The sequence below is a fragment of the Vipera berus genome, assembly GCF_964194415.1.
Source record: "Vipera berus genome assembly, chromosome: 2".
Classification (NCBI taxonomy): domain Eukaryota; kingdom Metazoa; phylum Chordata; class Lepidosauria; order Squamata; family Viperidae; genus Vipera; species Vipera berus.
The window spans coordinates 170,051,759-170,067,143 of record NC_138203.1 but is presented as its reverse complement, the minus strand read 5'-3'; the positions used below and the strand labels follow the sequence as shown (position 1 = coordinate 170,067,143).

The window sequence follows — 15,385 nt, the reverse complement described above, 5'->3', positions numbered from 1 at the left end:
GCTCACACCTACTGCTTCAGTGACTCCATCCAGCCACCTCATTCTCTGTCGTCCCCTTCTTCTATTGCCCTCAATCTTTCCCAGCATTAGGCTCTTCTCCAGTGAGTCCTTCCTTCTCATTAGGTGGCCAAAGTATTTGAGTTTTAGCTTCAGGATCTGGCCTTCTAAAGAGCAGTCAGGGTTGATCTCCTCTAGGACTGACCGGTTTGATCGCCTTGCAGTCCAAGGGACTCGCAGGAGTCTTCTCCAGCACCATAGTTCAAAGGCCTCAATTCTTTGGCGCTCAGCCTTTCTGATGGTCCAACTTTCACTGCCATACATTGCAACTGGGAAGACCATAGCCTTGACTATACGCACTTTTGTTGGCAGGGTGATGTCTCTGCTTTTTAGTGTGCTGTCTAGATTTGCCATGGCTTTCCTCCCGAGGAGCAAGCGTCTTTTAATTTCTTGGCTACAGTCCCCATCTGCAGTGATCTTGGAGCCCAGGAAAATAAAATCTGTCACTACCTCCATTTCTTCCCCATCTATTTGCCAGGAGTTGAGAGGGCCGGATGCCATGATCTTGGTTTTCTTAATGTTTAGTTTCAACCCAAGTTTTGCACTCTCCTTCTTCACCTGCAACAAGAGACTCTTTAGTTCTTCTTCACTTTCTGCCATTAGAGTGGTATCATCTGCATATCTTAGGTTGTTGATGTTTCTTCCGGCAATCTTAATTCCAACATTTGATTCATCTAGCCCTGCCTTTCTCATGATGTGCTCTGCATATAAGTTAAATAGGCAAGGCGACAGTATACAGCCTTGCCGGACTCCTTTCCCAATTTTGAACCAATCAGTGGTTCCGTGTCCAGTTCTCACTGCTGCTTCTTGGCCCGCATATAGATTTCTCAAGAGACAAATAAGATGGTCTGGTATGCCCATCTCTTTAAGGACTTGCCAGAGTTTGTTATGATCCACACAATCAAAGGCTTTAGCATAGTCAATGAAGCAGAAGTAGATGTTTTTCTGGAACTCTCTAGCTTTCTCCATGATCCAGCGTATGTTAGCAATTTGATCTCTAGTTCCTCTGCCTCTTCGAAATCCTGCCTGTACTTCTGGTAGTTCTCGATCCACATACTGCTGGAGTCTAGCTTGTAGAATTTTAAGCATAACTTTACTAGCATGAGAAATGAGTGCAATGGTGCGATAGTTTGAACATTCTTTGGCACTGCCTTTCTTTGGAATTGGAATGTAAACTGATCTTTTCCAATCCTGTGGCCACTGTTGAGTTTTCCAAATTTGCTGGCAAATTGAGTGTAGCACTTTTACTGCATCGTCTTTTAAGATTTTGAATAGCTCAGCTGGAATACTGTCACCTCCACTAGCTTTGTTGTTGCTCAGCTTTTCTAAGGCCCACTTCACTTCACATTCTAGGATGTCTGGCTCGAGGTCAGTGACCACCTCATTGTGATTATCAGGGACGTTAAGCTCATTCTTGTATAGTTCTTCTGTGTAATTTTGCCACCTCTTCTTAATCTCTTCTGCCTCTGTTAGGTCCCTGCCATTTTGGTCCTTTATCATGCCCATTTTTGCATGAAACGTTCCTTTCATCTCTCCAATTTTCTTGAAAAGATCTCTGGTCCTCCCTATTCTATTGTTTTTTTCTATTTCTTTGCATTGTTCATTTAAGAAGGCATTCTTATCTCTTCTAGCTATTCTTTGGAATTCTGCATTTAATTGGGCGTATCTTTCTTTTTCTCCCTTGCCTTTCGCTTCCCTCCTTTCCTCAGCTATTTGCAAAGCTTCCTCAGACAGCCATTTTGCTTTCTTGCATTTCTTTTTCTTTGGGATGGTTTTGGTTGCTACCTGTTGTACAATGTTGCGAACCTCTGTCCATAGTTCTTCAGGCACTCTGTCTATCAGATCTAATTCCTTAAATCTATTTGTCACCTCTACTGTATATTCAACAGGGATATGATTTAATTCATACCTGACTGGCCTAGCGCTTTTCCCTACTTTCTTTAATTTAAGCCTAAACTTTGCAACAAGAAGCTCATGGTCTGAGCCACAGTCAGCTCCTGGTCTTGTTTTTACTGACTGTATAGAGCTTCTCCATCTTTGGCTGCAGAGCATATAGTCAATCTGATTTCTGTGTTGACCGTCTGGTGATGTCCATGTGTAAAGCCGTCTCTTGGGTTGTTGGAAAAGAGTGTTTGCTATGACCATCGTATTCTCTTGACAAAATTCTATCAGCCTGTGCCCTGCTTCATTTTGTACTCCAAGGCCAAACTTGCCTGTTATTCCCGTTATCTTTTGGCTTCCTACTTTAGCATTCCAATCCCCCATGATGATAAGGACATCATTTTTGGGTGTTAGTTCTATAAGGTGCTGTAGGGCTTCATAGAACCGGTCAATTTCATCCTCTTCAGCACTGGTGGTTGGGGCATAGACTTGGACTACTGTGATATTGAATGGTTTGCCTTGGATTCGAACTGAGATCATTCTGTCATTTTGAGGATTGTATCCCAGTACTGCTTTTCCTATTTTTTTATTGACTATGAAGGCTACTCCATTTCTTCTGAAGGATTCTTGCCCGCAGTAGTATACCTGATGGTCATCTGAATTAAATTCACCCATTCCTGTCCATTTTAGTTCGCTGATACCTAAGATGTCGATGTTTAGTCTTGTCATCTCTTGTTTGACCACGTCCAGCTTTCCTTGATTCATGGATCTTACATTCCAGGTTCCTATGGAGAAAAAATCTTTACAGCATCGGACTTTCCTTTCACCACCAGACATATCCACAGCTGAGCGTCCTTTCGGCTTTGGCCCAGTCGCTTCATTCTTTCTGGCGCTACTAGTACTAGTCCTCTGCTCTTCCCCAGTAGCATATTGGACGCCTTCCGACCTGAGGGGCTCATCTTCCAGCGTCATATCGTTTTGCCTTTTAGTACTGTCCATAGGGTTTTCATGGCAAAGATACTGGAGTGGTTTGCCATTTCCTTCTCCAGTGGATCACGTTTTGTCAGAACTCTCTGCTATGACCTTTCCGTCTTGGGTGGCCCTGCACGGCATAGCTCATAGCTTCATTGAATTACGCAAGCCCCTTCGCCACGACAAGGCAGTAATCCATGAAGGGGCGGAAAAAATTAAGGGTATTCAAATTAGAGATCAGGATTATAGATTGAGGGTGTTTGCAGACGATCTGGTTGTTACGGTGACCCAGCCAGAAAACTCTGTTGTGGACCTGATGGAGATAATAATGCAATATGGGAAGGTTTCTGGATTTAAGGTTAATGTACAAAAAACAAAAATTTTAGCCAAAAATATGACAGCATCGCAAAAGGCCCTTTTAGAAGGATTAACTGGATTTGAGATTGTTAAAAGGGTTAAATATTTGGGGGTGTATTTGTCACCCTCCAATGCAAAGTTATATAAAAATAATTATGAAAAGTTATGGGGAAAAATTCAAAAAGAATTGGAGAGCTGGGGAAAACTGCAATTGTCTTTGCTGGGAAGAATTGCAGCAGTGAAAATGAATGTCCTGCCTAAATTTTTATTTTTATTCCAAATGATACCGGTCCTTAAAAAGACTCTAATTTGGAAGAATGGCAACGGGGTATCAATAAATTTGTGTGGGCAGGGAAAAGGCCATGAGTTAAACTTAAGATTATGCAGGATACTCGTGAAAGAGGTGGTCTTAAAATGCCTAATCTTAAATTATATTATGAAGCTGCTGCGTTGTCAGGAATAAGTGATTGGATTAATTTGACACAAGGGAGATTATTAAATCTTGAGGGCCACGACTTGTTATTTGGCTGGCATGCATATTTGTTGTATGATAAGAAGGTAGATAATGTGTTTAAAGTGCATATTTTAAGACAGGCATTGTTGAGAGTTTGGAAGAAGTATAGACATAAGTTAGACTACAAGATGCCGTTGTGGGCAATCCCGAAACATGCAATAGAAAACATAAATGTTGGCTTCAAACATGATTTGACTACGTATAAGGAGATCTTAAGCTTGGAAAGGAACGTCTGGTGTTTGAAGCCGTACAATCTCTTGCGAGATGAGAAGATCGTTCAAACTTGGTTTCAATATACTCAGTTACGTGCCAGGTGGAAAGAAGATCAGAAAATTGGTTTCTCAATGACCGATGAAAATTTGATAAAGCAAATTAGAAACCAGGGTCCAGCACATATCAAACGGATTTATCTTGCATTGATAGATATTGACTCAGAAACAGAACTTGTTAAAGACTGTATGATAAAATGGGCCCAGAATATTCAAGAAGTTATTACAATGGACACGTGGGAAAAGATCTGGGTGAGGAACGTAAAATTTACGCAAGCCCAAAACCTAAGAGAGAACTTTTATAAAATGTTTTATAGATGGCATTTAGATCCTAAAAAGCTCGCAAGTATGTATCCGAATTATCAACCTAAATGTTGGAGGTGTGGTGGCAAAGATGCAACGTATTTTCATATATGGTGGACCTGCAAAAAGGTTAAGGCTTTTTGGATAAAAATTTGGTGGAATATGCAGAAGATCTTTAAGCAAAGGATAAAGTTTTGTCCGCAATTGTTTTTATTGGGCATAATTACAGATGCTACTGTTCTTTTTATTGAAAAGTTTTAAAATACAGTTTTCCCTTAAGAAACCCCCCTTCCCCCTCCCTGCTCCCCCCCTACCTCCCCCCAACCTCCCTCCCTCCCCCCCTCCCTCCACCCTCCCCCTCCCCCCCCCCGACTTCCCAGAGCTAAATACAAGGTATATATATAAAAAGCAATCATAAACAATCATATACTAACAACTATAAGTTCTAAAATCCATCACTCTCTAGCTTATATAGGATAAGACACACCTTAACAATATTAAATATATATAAAAAACTAGAATAAAAAAAAGAAAAAAAAACGAAAGAAGACTTATTCAAATGCTACGTAAAACTTCTTAACCCTATACTTGTTCTGGATAAACTCAATCCATTTTCTCCATTCCATAATATAGCGTTCTTGCGAATGATCTTTCAAATAAGCCGAAATCTTCGCCATCTCTGCCAGGTCGGAAACCTTTAAAGTCCACTCTTCTATGGTCGGCAGTTCCTCTTTCTTCCAATATTGGCCTATCAAAAGTCTTGCCGCCGTAATTAAGTTCAACATCAGCTTAGTGTCCACAACTGTAGCGTCTGCAATTATTCCCAACAAAAAAAGTTGCGGACAAAACTTTATCTTCTGTTTAAAAATCTTCTGCATATTCCACCAGACTTTTATCCAAAAAGCCTTAACCTTTTTACAAGTCCACCATATGTGGAAATACGTTGCATCTTCATCACCACACCTCCAACACTTAGGCTGATAATTCGGATACATACTTGCAAGCTTTTTAGGATCTAGATGCCATCTATAAAACATTTTGTAAAAGTTCTCTCTTAAATTTTGAGCTTGTGTAAATTTTACATTCCTCACCCAAATCTTTTCCCACATGTCCATTGTAATAACTTCCTGAATATTCTGGGCCCATTTTATCATACAGTCCTTAACAAGCTCTGTTTCCGAGTCAATCTCTATCAATGCAAGGTATATCCGTTAAATATGTGCTGACCCCTGATTTCTAATCTGCTTTATCACATTTCCATCAGTCATTGTAAATCCATTTTTCTGGTCTTCTTTCCACCTGGCCTGTAATTGAATATATTGAAACCAAGATTGAACAACCTTCTCTTCTCGCAAGAGGCTGTATGATTTCAAACACCAAACATTCCTTTCCAGGCTTAAAATTTCCTTGTACGTAGTCACATCATGTTTGAAACCAGCATGTATATTTTCTATTGCGTGTTTTGGAATTGCCCACAATGGTATCTTGCTGCTTAGCTTATGTCTATACTTCTTCCAGACTCTCAGCAATGCCTGTCTTAAAATATGCATCCTAAACACAGTATCTACCTTCTTATCATACAACAAATATGCATGCCAGCCAAACAACAAATCATGGCCCTCAAGATTTAATAACCTCAATTGCGTCAAATTAATCCAATCACTTATTCCTACTAATGCAGCAGCTTCATAATATAATTTAAGATTAGGCAGTTTAAGGCCACCTCTCTCACGAGTATCCTGCATAATCTTAAGTTTAACTCGTGGCTTTTTCCCTGCCCACACAAATTTATTGATACCTCGCTGCCATTCCTCCAGATTAGAATCTTTCTTAAGAATCGGTATCATTTGAAACAAAAATAAAAATTTGGGCAGGACATTCATTTTCACTGCTGCAATCCGTCCCAACAAAGACAATTGCAATTTTTGCCAACTCTCCAATTCCTTTTGAATTTTCCCCCATAGTTTTTCATAATTATTTTTATATAGCTTTGTATTAGAGGGCAACAAAATCACCCCCAGATATTTAACCCTTTTAACAATCTCAAATCCAGTTAATCCTTCTAAGAGAGCCTTCTGTGAAACTGTCATATTTCTAGCCAAAATTTTAGTTTTCTGTATATTTACTTTAAATCCAGAAACCTTCCCATATTGTGTTATTATCTCCATCAGGTCCACAACAGAGTTCTCTGGCTGGGTCACTGTAACAACCAGATCATCTGCAAATGCTCTCAATCTATAGTCCTGATCCCCAACTTGTATCCCTTTAATTTTTTCCGAGTTCCGAATCTTAACCAATAGTATCTCTAATGTTAACACAAATAACAAGGGCGATAACGGACACCCTTGCCTTGTGCCCTTCTCAATATTACATGCTACTGTCAGGCTATTGTTAACTATGATTCGGGCAGTTTGTTTTTGATATAATGCCCTAATCGGCTGTAAAAAATTTTCCCCAAAATCCATTTTATCTAAAACTTTCAACAAAAATTGCCAATTCAATTGATCAAAGGCCTTTTCAGCATCTGTTGTGGACATTAAGTTGATGTTGAACTTAATCACAGCAGCAAGACTCTTAATAGGTTAATATTGGAAAAAGGAGGAACTGCCGACTATAGAAGAATGGACTTTAAAGGTTTCTGACCTGGCGGAAATGGCAAAGATCTCGGCCTACTTGAAAGATCATTCGCAAGAACGTTATATTATGGAGTGGAAAAAGTGGATTGATTATATCCAGAACAAATATGGGTCTAAAAAGTTTCATTTAGCATTTGAATAAGTCTTCTTTTCTTTTTCTTTTTCCTTTTCATATGTAATATTAGTATTGCTTGTAGTCATTTCATATGAGCTAGAGTGCGATAGAATTAATAGTTTATTGTTGTTAGCATATGGATGTTTATGATTGTTCTTTGTTTTTATACCTTGTACTTAGCTCTGGGAAGTCGGGGGGGGGGAGGGGGGAATGGGGGGAGGGATAGGGAGGGTTAAGTAGGGGTGGGTGGAGGGAGGGGGGGATTGTTAAAGATAAAATGTACTGTAAAACTTTTCAATTAAAAAAAAAAGTTGTGAGCCACCAATTATATAAATTTAAATACGTTTATATAAAATATAAATATTAAAACATAATTTTAAAATATATGAATATAAATATATATGTGGACACTATCTAAATTATGGGGGGGGAACTTTCCGAGGGGCAAGAAGAGAATTGACCCTGTTTTTTTTTAATCCCATTTATATCCCGCCCTTCTCCGAAGACTCAGGGCGGCTTACAATCTAAGAAGCACAAATCAATGTGCTTAGCAATAGCCTTCATTCTATGTATATGCCTGCTTATTAGGGCTTTCGGGGGGGCCCAAGTGGCATTTTTACAAAGTCAGCTTATTGCCCCCAACAATCTGGGACCCTGTTATCAGTTTCTCCATTTCATCTACACTTCTTGTTCTTGGAGAAGAAAGGCATAAACTTTCTGGTAGAGGAAAGACAATGGGCCCCACGCCGAAAAAAAACCTAATTGTGATACTACTTACCAGCCTGGATTGCACACACATTGTCCACAGACAAAATTCCCATTGTAAGTGCACTTTGGTGATCTAACTTCCTGATTCTGCAAACAAGCAAGAAGACATTACTGGACCTCATTCCAGACACATAACATCCTTTAATCTTACAATTTCTATTAGTAAAAATTGCTCAGAACAAGATTAAGTTTCTCGTATCACATATTTCTTGAATCACAGGTCTAGAACAATTCTTGGAACTGCTAATCAAAGAAGAGGAAAAGAACGTACCTTTTCACAGGAGCAGGTATCACAGAGAATTGAGGCATCAATCTCCATTTTGTCACTGAAAGAGGGAGACTTAACGTAGATGATACCTTTCCGTTCCTTCTCTGGGAGATCACAGACATGCTTGTTATCAGAGTGATTAGTTTTCAAATGCACATTGAAAGTTTTCTGGAGAGAAGAGAGAAGCCTGTACTTTTTCTGGATTCGTTTAGAAAAAGAAGCAATTTTATCCACAAATTTGGGAACTGATAGACTAGAGATAGATCTATTGGGGTTCTTGAGGTCCACTGGGTGTTTTGTTTACAACTGCACAGTTCTTTATTTCTGGCCTGGCTCATTGAGGACCAATGGGAACTAAAATCCAAAGTAACTAGTGGGTTCTTTCCTCCTGAATTAGGTCAAAAGTTGAATGGATAGTAAGACGGAAATAAGATTTTCTTCTCTTGAGTTTGAAAAGAGGATGCAAGAAGGGCAGGCTTCCAAAGCTACTCGTACTAACTGCTTTGCCTCCCGATCCCTCAAGCAAAGCTAGGATGGAGTTACAACAATCCTATAAAAGACAAAGATGATCTGGGATTTGGGACACTACTCTTCTTGATCGAAACAGCCAATTACCAACACTATTAAACCTACTGGCATGGCACTGAAGCTGGGTTTGTTTACTGCCACAGTCATTATGGAATAAGTTTGATTTATATTCTATCAGAAATTAACGCAAATCCAAAATCTTCAATATATATCTTCAGGGATCAACCGGTTACATCAGTGGCTCAACCTGAGATGATGATATGAGAGACATAGACTGTTCTTATTTGTGTACAGCCAAAGGGAGCTCTTTTGAGCAGGGATATCCTCAGCAGCAGGAATGGGCAGTTACCATGATGCTACACCAGTAGAGATATGCTTTTGTTTGTTTTGTTTTTTTAAATGTTCAGATTTCTGATGTGGAATTTGCTGATTCAGTTATCCCAGATTTACTGGAAAGTGCAACACGCGTTTAGTATACGTGGGATTTGGGAGCAAATTGCACTTTGAATCTGTCAATGAATTTTGGCAGTGAAATCTTGAAATGCTGCCAAAAAAAAAAATAAGTGGTTCAGGAACTGCTGTAGCTCCCAGTTTTTCTTCTGTTGCTTTAAGTTATGCAAATTTCTGATCTCAGAGAAGGGCCCCTTAGCCAAAGGATCTAAATGCCTTTCCAAAATCAAGATTTTTTTTTGTTTTTAACTGTAAATCATTAAGAGATAGAAATGCAAAATAGAAAGCTTACCAATACACCTCGAACAATATGGAATGAACCAGACTCTATATTTTCACTTTTTAAGGGTAATATTTCAATTTTCATGGCTTTTGGGATACTATTGTGAGTTCGAACGGTCAACTTGGAACGAATGCTCTGGAGAAAAAGATAAAAAGAAAACATACAGAACTGGAATGGATTCGGTCCACTGATTTCATAATTTGAGTTACTGCAGTTGATCAACAGTATCCAACCATAGCACAGGGATATATCAGGAAATGCCTTGCCAAGCATGATTCTGACCATTTGGTGAGAACATTGAGAGAGGGCCTCCTCTGGTCCCTCTGTTATAGGAGGTTAATGGGACTAAACCAGGACACAGATCTTCATAGTGGTGGCCCCCACTTTATGGAACATGCTTCCCTGAAGGTATAATTGGTCCTTCCCCTCTGTAAGTTTAGGAAGGCCCTCATTACAAGCTTATTTCAGTAGAATGTTTTAGTAGACATTTATATTATTTCTGTTTCTGTTCTTTAATTATTATTTGTAATTCAGATTTTGGGGAAGGAGATAGCCATGTTATATTCATTTGCTCATATAAACTATCCAGAGTTATGCAGATTGAGGTGGTTTATAAATATTGTTATTAATTATCATTTAAAAACTGAACGGGAGTTTATTTGTCCTTTAATCCCCACCAATCCCTCTGAATGCAACTAAGAGCCTACATTTATTGTACAACTCCACAGGCCACCCTTTTTGAGATACACAGTTTTTACACCCCTGATTTATATCATCCAATTGCCACCTGTCTGGAAATACTTTATGAATTGGCTGAAATTAAAGCTGCTTCAAGAAAGAATTGTAAGAATGAAATGTGAGTGAGTAAATCATTTATGGGGAATTATAAGAAAATTGTGTTATCCCAAAAAGTTACAGCATAAAATACCAGAATTGCTTCTTACCTCAAAAGCCGAACGGATCAATTCCACAATGTTAGAAGAATCTTCTTGAAGCCTCCCAATTTCAGACGTTTCAAAATATTTGTGCAGTTTCTGATAAAAAAATACTATTTATTTATTATAATATAATAATTTAATATTGTAAGCACAAAATGGATAAAAAGGAAAGGAAAAATATTAAGAAAACCAAGCACATAGAAGAGTTATTCTTATTGCTCTATTGTTATTATGGCTAACTGCAGAGAAAGACAAATCACCGGTTACAATGCTGCAAAAATTTCCTATGATTTCTTTCCCTGGATTCGAATGTAATACTTTCCTTTAGCCTTTACTGAAGTGTGCAAATGCAATGGCCTGTCCTTTTAAAGTAAATGACACAAAAAACCCCATTGGGTAGACTCTGTTCACCTTCGTTCCAACATCCTTTTAATAAGAGTTTGATTTCTGAATAAAATTCCCCCAATTCACTTTGAAGGAGCACATAGAAGAAGAAAAGACTGGTTTAGACACATGCAATGGTGGAATTCAGCCGGTTCGCACCAGTTCTGCAGAACCAGTAGCTAATTTTTTGTTGCCCAGGCCCAGAACGGACTTCCGGAAGTGGCATCCACACAGAGAACTGGTTGTTCTCATATTTGAATCCCACCACTGGACACATGTACAGTACAATAGGAAGGCTGGGGTATTTAGCCTTTTCCCTAGGCTTTTTCATTATCTAAGAAACTACTGGTTGCTTTACAAAAAGAAGAGATAGTTTTCCAAATCACACCTTTGTTTTCTTTCCTACAAATAAAACGTAGTACAACATGATTGAGACTGAGAAAGTGGACCAGAAGAAAGAGGTAAAGATATTCTCCCTGATATTTCAGCAGAAAAAAAACCTAAAAACATTGTCCATGGTGTAATGTATCGGGTTCTTTGTGCAGGAAAGAAGACGAAGTGGGTGATTTCAGCAGAACTCATGGTTTATTGCTTACAGCAGGGGTGTCAAACTCAATTTCATTGAGGGCCACATCAGCATTGCGGTTGCCCTCAAGGGGCCGGGTGGGTGTGGCCTGGGTGGGTGTGGCTAGAGTGCATATGGCCTACTGGGTGGGCGTGGCCAGCTCTACATCGTTCACATCAAGGGTGCCTATGGGGGCCTGGGCAGGAGTGGGACAGATCTGAGGGTCTCTGGCAGAAGGAGGGTCAATGGGCCAGGGCCAAGGCAGTGGGGGCCGTTCCCTCACTGTTTCCAGGATGGCTTCGCGGGCCACATGAAACCACTTCGCGGGCCAGATCCGGCCCCTGGGCCTTGTGTTTGACATTTTTGGCTTACAGAATCTGAACTGAGAATAGTGCTGCAGCTTGCAGCAATTTATAGCCTGGCCCCTAGGCGGCAGCCAATAGATTTAAAGTAACCCATTGCAACCTAGGGGCAGGCAATAGCAGGACTGGAGACCTGGAGTCTGGTTTGCTGGAGAGCCGTTAGCTGCTCCAACTATCCACATGGTGCTACAATTGAGCTCAATACACAACACATGGTCTAAAGAAAGTGAATGGAAGGATATTGTTCAAAGAGGCAAACTAGGCTTAAATCTACTGGCATAAATATCTTTTTTTCAGTCCAAAAAGCAATAAAACAAAAGGTTTAATCACCATAGGATGGAGGTGATAGAAGCAGACCAATCTTAGATGTCATAACATAATACAATTTTGGCCTATCTATGGGTCAAGAGTTATGAGGTAAAAGACGAGATATCTTTGAGTTACCTCTAACATGGATTATTTAGCTAGCAGCTGGGTGTCTCCACTGCACTGCAAAAAGCAGATTGAATAGTAGCTTTGGGAAATCAGATACAAGGATATTTCATTTCCCAATCCAGTGTATACATATATATTCTTCAGATATATACAGGCGATCCTTGAATTACAACCATTTCAATGGCACTGAAAAAAGTGGCTTATGACCGTTTTTTCACAATTATGACCTTGCAGCATCCCCATAGTCATGTGATCAAAATTTGGACGCTTGGCAACTGGCATGTATTTATGATGGTTGCAGTGCCCTGTGGTCATGTGATCACCTTTTGCAAACTTCTGACAGGCAAAGTCAACGGGGAAACCAGATTCACTTTTAAGTTACTAATTTAACAACCACAGTGGTTCACTTAACAACTGTGACAAGAAAAGTTGTAAAATGGGGCAAAACTCACTTAACGGTCTTGCCTCAGCAGCAGAAAATTTGGGCCCAATTCTGGTCATAAGTCAGGGACTACCTATACCTGAAGTTAGGCATTCAGCTGCTATACTGACATACATCTAAACCAGACATGTCAAACTCGCGATGTCACATGACATCGTGGAACGTATCAGAACTTTTTCCCCATTGCGAGCAATGAGGTGGGTGTGGTTTCCTTGTGACGCATCCAGCCCACGGACTGGCAGTTTGACACCCCTGATCTAAACTATTAAAATTCAGCCTGCCCCTTCCTGAGTTCCTGCAAGCAATCTTCAATTTCCTTGCCTACAGAATTAGCAGGGATCAGCCTACTCCTTTTTCACAAAATTAATTAGTGATTTCTCAGCTGATTTTCTGGATGCCAGGAAAAATGGACAAGGCTCCTTTCTAACTCTGTAGGGACAAATGGAAAGAATTTCTAATGAAGAATTACTAGGGGTTTTTTATGTTTTAATTCCAAATCTTCCCACAGGAAGCGAACTCAGCTTCTTGCCTTAGGAATAAATAGGTGAGCTAGCTCCCTTGCTGGGCAAATATCTATAGGCCAATCCAAATATTATCACGGGTTGTTCCTTTATACTCCCAAGTTCCCATCTTTTTTCCTGCTTAATGGCATTTTTTACCTCATAGTAATCATAGGAGTGGTTGGTGACCGCAAAAATAGGGATGATGTTACTCAGCCTCAGCAGGCGCTCAAGGGTAGACACAGAGGGGTAATCCTGCTTGGTATCAAAGGTGTAAGTCCCTGCTTGATTCAGGTGGCATTTTTCATCATTCTTTCTCAGGATTCCAGCAAGGACGTTGGCGCCATCAGCTTCGTAATGGAAAGCTGACTCAGTGGAGAAGACCAGGAGGTGAGTACTGTCATTCCGCCATCCAATATTCTCCTGCAGGAATAAGGAAAGTCTAAGATGTAGAGCGGAGGTGGGTAAATCACAGCCATAAGCCTCATTTTGGCAGCTTCTGCCATCCTGAATCGGGTTTCTAAATTTGATGGGAAACTACTGAATCCCAGCAGGACAATGTTTTGCATATTTTCAGTAGAAAATAAGGGTAGCATGCATAACTGTTAACCAATCCCCCCACCCCAAATCATCAAAAATAAAAAAGCAAAAGTGTCCAGTTTTACTTTCCCAAGTGATATACGTAATGTATAATCCCCATAAAAAAGGTAAAAATTGAAGTGTGCTTTCTCCATGTGCCAAGAGAAATCGCATAAAGTGGGAATAGCTGCCAGAAACCCAGAAAGGCCTTTCGTGATGATTTTTGAGAAATATGTTATTCCAGGAATATTAGTAACCACTTGCTATGTCTTTCAAATAAAGCTTACATCAAGGTTAATTGAGAAAAATAACAGTTATAGATTTGGAATTTCATCCTTATCTTGTCTCCTCAGCAATGAACTCTTCAGCTCCCTAAATTTACAAATGTTATTAGGCACTAGACAGTTTGTTTTTCCCCTGACCTTCATAAAAGTTTAGTTGGTCATAATATAATATCCTAACTGCAGGTAGAAGCTGATAATAGCAGAATTTGATAACAGCAACAGTCTCCGGGGGAGATGAGTGGTTCGAAAATGTGAAAAATAAGTAAATGAAACAAACAGTCTCCACAATATCTAACTCCAAAGCTCGCCCATTTTCTTATCAAAGTGCAAACAAAGCTGTCTGTGGATTTTTAAAGCAAAACTTTGGCCTAGATTTTCCTACTGCTCTCCCACTTTGGTATGCAATTAAGATAGTTTTTACCCTTTATAGAGATCCACTATATCTATGCCATCTTCAATATTCTCTCTGTTTACCTTGCAAACAGCTGTTTGCAATATAGCATCAAAGCCACCTTCCGGAGCATCCAAGTTCCCTGATATACGTTCCTTCATCAATTCCTGGCTGAATTTATTAATATCATTGGTTAGACGGATGACGTTCTTAAAAGAGAAAGGCGAGTCGGCATTAAACCAAGGTTCCCGCAATCTGAAAGCAAAAGGACAGACAATTTTAATTGGTAACTACTGCCAACCTAATTATCCGAAATCCTAAACAAGGATCCTTTGTACAAACAGCTTCTTGTTTACCACAATATTTAATGCAATGAATTTGAGCATAACAGTTTCTATTTAAATAGTAAAAAAGAGATTGCATTTAAATCTCACATTAAAACAAATTCAGCTTTGTCATCTGCAGCACAATATACAAGCTAGCCATTGTTATTTGTTAACTAGGCTTTAAGGTTTAACACAATATAGGCACCTGCCCAAAGAACCAATGAGCTATAAGACTAAGCTGTGAGAAGCAAACATTTTATAGTAGTAGAAGACAATGAGGCTTAACATTGCTACTGCTTGTGTATGTATCCTACTTCTGAGTAGTCAGATATTGGAGCACCAATTCATACACTGGGTTCAGTTTCTCAGAATGGTGCCATTTCTTCCTGTTATTTTTGTTTGATAACACATGATAATACATTTTTATATTATAAGGTTATAACATAACACAAATACACACATATGAGTGAGCAAATGCACACAGAGGCTAAAATGAAGGGTTCTTAACCTTCACATTCCTGTTCCTTTTCCAATTGCTAGAAAATTCCATACAATATCACAGGATTTCTTTAAGAGAGCAGACTTGGTTCTCTGTGTATTTTCTTCAGTTGCACCTCAAAGTGATGAAAAAAACAACTACCCCAAACAAGAGTCCCTTTCTACAAATGGATGAGTCATCAATTAGTTATCGGACTTGCTTGGGCAAGATTGAGCCAAATTACCGAAACTGTCTATTCATGGGGCCATTAAAATACTGCTATATGCCCCTTTGTGAGAT

At 39.4% G+C, this 15,385-nt stretch overlaps 1 protein-coding gene across 5 annotated transcripts in view; it reads right to left on the bottom strand.

Annotated features, from left to right (window-relative positions):
* The window catches only part of ITGB4 (integrin subunit beta 4), a 94,096-nt gene that overhangs the window by 42,175 nt on the left and 36,536 nt on the right, over positions 1 to 15,385 (bottom strand). For all 5 annotated transcript variants that reach the window (XM_081319783.1, XM_081319782.1, XM_081319786.1 and 2 more), the window contains exons 7-12: positions 14,365 to 14,536; positions 13,187 to 13,450; positions 10,346 to 10,435; positions 9,411 to 9,536; positions 8,144 to 8,308; positions 7,883 to 7,959 (exon numbers count right to left, since the gene is read on the bottom strand). In XM_081319783.1, the coding sequence (XP_081175909.1) occupies positions 7,883 to 7,959; positions 8,144 to 8,308; positions 9,411 to 9,536; positions 10,346 to 10,435; positions 13,187 to 13,450; positions 14,365 to 14,536 (894 nt within the window). The remainder of the gene's footprint in view (positions 1 to 7,882; positions 7,960 to 8,143; positions 8,309 to 9,410; positions 9,537 to 10,345; positions 10,436 to 13,186; positions 13,451 to 14,364; positions 14,537 to 15,385) is intronic.